Below are 6,416 nucleotides of genomic sequence, written 5' to 3' on the forward strand. Positions count from 1 at the left end.
GTCACCTCCTAATCCCACACAGGGCGCGGTGATGTAATGAACACGTACTCGTCTATAGCAATGAGAGTCTTGCTCATTCACCGAGTGTGTGAAAAACCATCACAAACACACAAACACACGCGTGAATATAGCTAGCTAACCCAACAAAAGTAAGTACTTGTTGATAACATAAACGAGCCAATTTATAAAGGCACTCTTGAGACCTGTTGTTGTCTTATGTGATGGTCTCACAGCTAGGTTTATGAAGTCCTTGGACCACCTACCTCATGCATGCGCCTTGCTTGATTCACATGCCTTTTTGATGCACCACTTATAATACACATATTTCCGTCTTTGATGTTGCTCGCCCTTGTATTCCCTCCGTTCCTAAATATAAGTCTTTCTAGAGATTCCAATATGGACTACATGCGGAGCAAAATGAATGGACCTACACTCTAAACTAGGTATATATACATCCATATGTAGTCCATAGTGAAATCTCTAGAAAGACTTATATTTAGGAACGGAGGTAGTATTTAATATGTGAGCGACCTTGTAGTATTCAGCCCCTCCATAAATACTACTCCCTCCGTCCGGAAATACTTGTCATCAAAATGGATGAAAATGGATGTATCTAGAACTAAAATACATCTAGATACATCTATTTCAATGACAAGTATTTCCGGACGGAGGGAGTACAAGAGTGCAATATAAGAGACCTTGTAGTATTCAATAGCCCATATATACTTCTAAGCTACAGATTACAAGTAGCTCATGCTTGTTATTAAGTTAGAAAGTGCCTTCAGAGGTCCAGACACCTTGCTACATGAATGATTACAAGTCATTGTTATGCAATGGAACCCAGCAGTCAACACAACACACATCAGAGACATCAGCACCAGCCTGAAAATGTGACATGCCACTTTTTCACAGGAAAAATGCAGGAAGCAGAAATCACCATGTGAGATGGCTCATATGTCCTAGAGACAAGAAATGCATGAAGCAGAAGTCACCATGTGAGATGCCGAAAATCAAACAGATCATGTGCTAGACCAACACAAGCTTTCAACTCAATGTTCAGAAAGAATAGATTGCTAGGAGCATCTATAATTGCATGTCTCCATCTCAGGGGCCGCCCTATATACTTGTAATTATTAGGAATTTAGGATATCATTACCACCCAGAAGATCAATTGGTTTCTCATTGCGCAATCAAAGACGGAAATGGGCCCACTTCCAGGTCATGTAAGTCTATTCTTGGCCACTACTTGAAACAAGTCAGTATGCCAGCAATTAGTCTCCAACAAGTGGCAAACTCATGGCCCCAGAGGAATCAAATCAAGATCGCATTCCTTGCCCTCTGCACTCTTGCAGCATTGCATTGCATGTTCTGAGTTCATGGCTCTGTCCCTTGCCAACTTGTCATGATATTGATAGCTACAACTGCACATCATGATGCTTCTCTCCCCTCTCACCTATAAATCTATCAGCTTACCACCACCATCTCATCATCACTTCATCCACAAGCCAACCACTAGAGCACCTGTTACAAAATTTTCTTTGAACTATTAGCCAAGAAACAAGGAGAATCAGCCATGGTCAGTGCCAAGAGGCTTGCCCTACTAGCAAAGAAGTGGCAGAGAATTGCGGCCATGGGGAGGAAGAGGATCACCCAGACTGCAACCGCCGATGGGAGCCGGTTCGAGGTGCCACTGGCGTTCCTCAGCAGGGCAGTCTTCAGCGAGCTCCTGAGGATGTCTCAGGAGTTTGGATTCTCAGGCGGCAATGATGGCCGGATCACGCTGCCCTGTGACGCTGTGGTCATGGAGTACACCATGCGCTTGCTCCGGAGAGATGCCTCCGCCGAAGTAGTGATGGCGTTCCTGAGCTCCATCGCGAGGCCGTGCTGTTTTGACGGCAGTGTGGCGGCGCCATGCATAGGGCTTAGCCAGTATGTAGCTGTTTGTTAGCTTCTGAAGAATGGCAGGTAGCTAGGATCCTTATCCTAGGCACCATTTTTGCTCAATAGAACATGTAAATATGAAGCTAGTATATTGAAAATGGAAAAATAATTGTGATGAAATTTGCAAGCTTTCTGATCAGGCTAAGTGCTCAACTGTTTGTTTCAGACTCAGTACGTAACTGGCAAAGCTTCAGTAACACAGCTATATTTGTGTTTTAACAAACCGAGTCAAGGCATACACTTTAAAACTACAACTAATATGGGCTGATATTTTAGAAACTATAAAACTAATGAGTCCTGCACATGTTTTCCTTGAAGAATGACATAGGAGCTTTGCCTATCATTGAACAGAAAAACAGAGGGTGTAGATTCAAGTATGCATACCACATGAGTTTAACAAATGTTACCTGCCTAGAGTTAGATGAAAGAAAACTGCTGAATAACTAATGGACACCTGCAGATTGAGCAAATAAGAACTAGTTACCAAACACTTGAATAATCCTAGATAAAAATCTCAGCTTTGTGAAGAATTAAGTAGTGAAATATACCTTTCAGAACAGAGTTTGTATTTCTTTCTTTCTGACTTATAAGTCAAAATGGGGGGAAAAGAGTGAAATGGAGACCACATGAGATGATGGACGTGGATCGGATCACAAGCTGAAAAACAGCGACATCTGTTGAGCAAATGGATTCAGGCAGAAGAATGCACCTGACCGATCAACAACCAATCTGAGGCCAAAAGTTAAGAGGCGACCGGTCATTGAAACTGATGATATCCAACCCGACCCATCCGTATCCAAATCACAGAATAGATCATGGCCTTGTCTTCACCAGCTTGCCAAACTGACAAATGATATGAGAGCAAACCAATGGTTTGATGCCACGGCTATTGGATCCAGCATGTTCCAAACATTTGGCCCCATCACAATCAAATCCAAATGAATCGTACTACAACACTGCATGTGCTGATCCCATGGCCATGTCTCTTGCCATCTTTTGTAACGACAACTACACTTCACCATCACCATGCCCTTCCTCTCGGAAATAAATTCAGTGAACGGCTATGCTCAACACGATCAGCTCATACACCACCAACTAAGCATTACAGCATCCATAGCTCACTTCTCTGGTTTCCAGCTGAAAAACAAGACCCGGAAACAACCATGATCAGCGCCAAGCGACTTGCTCAATTGGCAAAGAAGTGGCAGAGGATGGCAGCATTTAAGAGGAAGAGGCTGACAACAATAGCCAAAGAAAATGAGAAGTGCAGCATCTCTGTAGCAGTCAAGGGCCACTGTGTCATGTACACAGCCAATGGGAGGCGCTTTGAGGTAGCATTGGTGTACCTCAGCACGACGATCTTCAGCGAGCTCCTGAGGATGTCCCAGAAAGCGTTTGGCTTCGCAAGCGATGGCAAGATCACACTGCCTTGTGATGCCAGAGTGATGGCAGTATGTCATGTGCTTGCTCATGCGAAATGCCTCTGTCGAAGTCGAGAACATGCTGCTGATCTCCATGGTGACATCTTGTCACGACACTGGTTGCGCAATTCCAACTGTTGGAGCCAGCAAGCGAATTGGTTGTTTGTAGCTCCTGAAGAACATGCATGCAGAGCCCGTTCTTGTTCTCTGTTTTCTGTAGTTTATCTGGATAGTGTGCATAGTTAGATATAAGCAATGGAGAAGGAAAATTGCTGTGTAATGCACTAATCTTGCAAGCAATCAAGCAGCAACGCCAGTAACCGCAGTTGTTTTTCTCGTAGATATACATTGCATTCAGTGAATAAATAATTGATACAACTGTTCATTTAGATGCCCATAGTTCCATAGCCAGGTTATTAGGGGGAAAAGAATGAATAAGTGCCATGACCAGGTGATACAAGAGCATTTTTGAATGATGAAATTCTGAGAGAAGATATTACAGGGCCATCGGGACTTTGGGATAAGAAATAAGCAAGTAGTACATAGATCACAAAATAAAAGATAAATTAGTAATTAGCAGTGTAAGGAAGGTTTTCTTCTTAAAATGGAAATCATCAACCTTTAAACGTTACTGAACAACTGGACACCCCTGAATCCAAACAACTTTGCATTAGGCAGTCGGCAGCCTGAAAATACTCAAGGACAATTACACCATTTGGCATGTGTTTGTTACTCATAATCTTCAGCTTTATTTGAAACCATGGTTAGCAGGCTTGCTTGCAGGCTTGGAAGATGAAACACTTGTGAAACAAACACTCAAGACATTTGTTAATCAATGTCAATTTGTTCATGTCAGCCTGTGAACATTTGTATGCATCTTCATCAAACTAAAGGACAGACAAAATATATAGATGCATGGTGCATGAATTAAAATAAAAGGCATGTAATACAGAACGACAAAAGTAACATTCATATTATTACTAACAGAACTTGGTGCCAAACAAATTACGTTGTACAAAATTAGTTATAGCGAGCAAGCGCACAGGGCACAGCTTGATAGCAACTATTACTACTACTCAAGAGTTAAGACAGACTCGATCGCTGACAAGCAGCGTAATACACTAATGCATACATAAGTAGTTGTTCTTGGCTCGACAACGATGATGCAGAAAACTACATAAGGAAGCCAAATAGGATACATCAACAACCCTCCTTCGTCTTTGCAGCTAGCTAGGATAATAATGGCAATCGAGCTTTTACTCTGCTCGGCCTGTAGGTGGATGTGAAGTGGCAGCGGCGTCGGCGAGGTCAATGTGCTCTTGAACGAACTTCTCCAATGTTTTCCTGTGGTCCTTGAAGGCCATGATGTTGTACTCCCTGATCGTCGTAGTGTCGGCCCCGAAGACAGTCTTCTCACAGAGGTTGATGAAAAAGTCGAGCTGGTCATGCACGATGAGGCGCTGTGCAGCGAGGGCGACCTCCAGGCAGACCTCCGCAGGTGTGGCCACGGGCAGCTGCACGCCCATCAGCGCGCGGAAGAGATCATTTCCATAAAGGCCGCCGAGCTGGGTAGCGGGGGAGATGCCGCGGCGGCGGGCTTTAGGGCTGCGCGTGGCCTGGAGGCGCGCGCTGATGTCGTCCATCTTCCTGGTGAGGTTGCTGAATTTGACAAGGAAGTCGTCCATCCTCCTTCTGAACGAACCTGCGTCATCGGAGAGACAACGCAGCACGGCGCCCAGCAGCACCTGCTGGAGGCGTCCCAGAGCGTCAGGGTGCGGGTTGGCGTCCCGAGCCACCTTGAGAACACGATTGTGGTTTGTAAAAAGTACCGCCATGTCTATGCCAAGGTAGGAGCACACATAGAGGGGTTAATAATCACACACAGTTCTCCATTTAACAAACATAAATGTGTAGAAACAATATGTGATTCACAAGAAGATATAGTAAGAGGCCAAAAATTACAACTTCACAAAAGCTATTCAGGTTGCGAAAATTATGGTAGATATCCAGCACCCAAAAATGTCCGCTGCTGTTTCAGATTGGAAAATAAATGAATAACAGGTTCCACCATGAACTGCCCCAAAGAGCATGAACCTTTACAGGATGAACTAGCACTAATTGAACCCTTGAAATATCCCAAAACTGGTGTATGAGCTAACTGCATACTAAAATCTGCACAAGAACAGAGCAAGCAAATCACATCTGGGCTTAGGGTTCAATGGGGATAGGGGCGGAGGGGATTTACCGTGTTCAGTGTCGGACATGGCGGCGTTAGGGTCCGTACTGCAGAAGGAGTGGGGAGGCGGATACATACTGGCGGTGAGGAAAATGCGGGCGCGGCAGGCGGCGGGCGGCTGGCGGAACTCCGGTGACGGGGCGGCGGACTGGGGATTGGAGTCTAATGTGGGTGCGAATCTGGCCTTATAATTTTTCTTTTTGGATGAGAAGGTTGCCACGTGCCATTCACCCGCACAACACACCAAAAGACACAAGAGGGACTATGGTTGGTTTATTAAAGAATTTCCGGCGGTTCGGCCCACACGGCGGCCAAAAAAGACCGCCTTGGGACGAAACGGCGCAAGTTTGGCGTTCGGGGACGGCTTGGTCCTCAGTCGTTGCCTGTAAAGTCGACCTGAGTTCGATGAAATTATGTAGATCTGGTACGAACTCAGCGAAATTTTATTAAAATTTGTAAAAAAAAGTATTAAAAAAATGCAAACTATGTCACACTAAAGCCAAACTACGCCGCTAGCCACTACCACGCGTTCACCGCCCGCCATCTACATGCCGAGAAGCCTGTAGAAACGGGTGTAGTCGTCGCCGCCGTCGTCGTCGTCGCACGCCCCGCCGGAGCCACCATCCCTGTTGCAATCCTGCCCAGGGTCGCCGACGCGCGGCCGGGAGCTGGACGGCCCGGCATCTTCCTCCTCATCGTTGTCGAGGACGATGACGCCGCCCTCCTCGCGGCCGCGTCGCCAGGCCTGGAGTTCCGCGTACGCCTGGCGCTGGCGGCGCACCTGCTCGCGGACGTAGTCCTCCTTCGCCCACTTCAAG

General features: G+C 45.9%; 1 protein-coding gene across 1 annotated transcript; it reads right to left on the reverse strand.

Annotated features, from left to right (window-relative positions):
- Positions 1-4,309: 4,309 nt before the first annotated feature.
- LOC119311449 lies at positions 4,310-5,762 on the reverse strand. The gene is made up of 2 exons (XM_037587082.1): positions 5,608-5,762; positions 4,310-5,199 (listed from the first exon to the last, which is right to left on the reverse strand). Exons 1-2 carry the CDS (start codon positions 5,672-5,674, stop codon positions 4,619-4,621), a joined length of 648 nt encoding a protein of 215 aa, XP_037442979.1. The 5' UTR covers positions 5,675-5,762; the 3' UTR covers positions 4,310-4,618.
- Between the last annotated feature and the right edge of the window lie 654 nt (positions 5,763-6,416).

The sequence above is a fragment of the Triticum dicoccoides genome, chromosome 5B (assembly GCF_002162155.2).
Source record: "Triticum dicoccoides isolate Atlit2015 ecotype Zavitan chromosome 5B, WEW_v2.0, whole genome shotgun sequence".
Taxonomy (NCBI): Eukaryota; Viridiplantae; Streptophyta; class Magnoliopsida; order Poales; family Poaceae; genus Triticum; species Triticum dicoccoides.

Coding starts and splice junctions, on each gene's coding strand:
- LOC119311449 (XM_037587082.1), bottom strand. CDS start 5,674: ATGTATCCGCCTCCCCACTCCTTCTGCAGTACGGACCCTAACGCCGCC. Junction 5,200..5,607: donor CATGTCCGACACTGAACACG/GTAAATCCCCTC, acceptor ACCTTGGCATAG/ACATGGCGGTACTTTTTACA.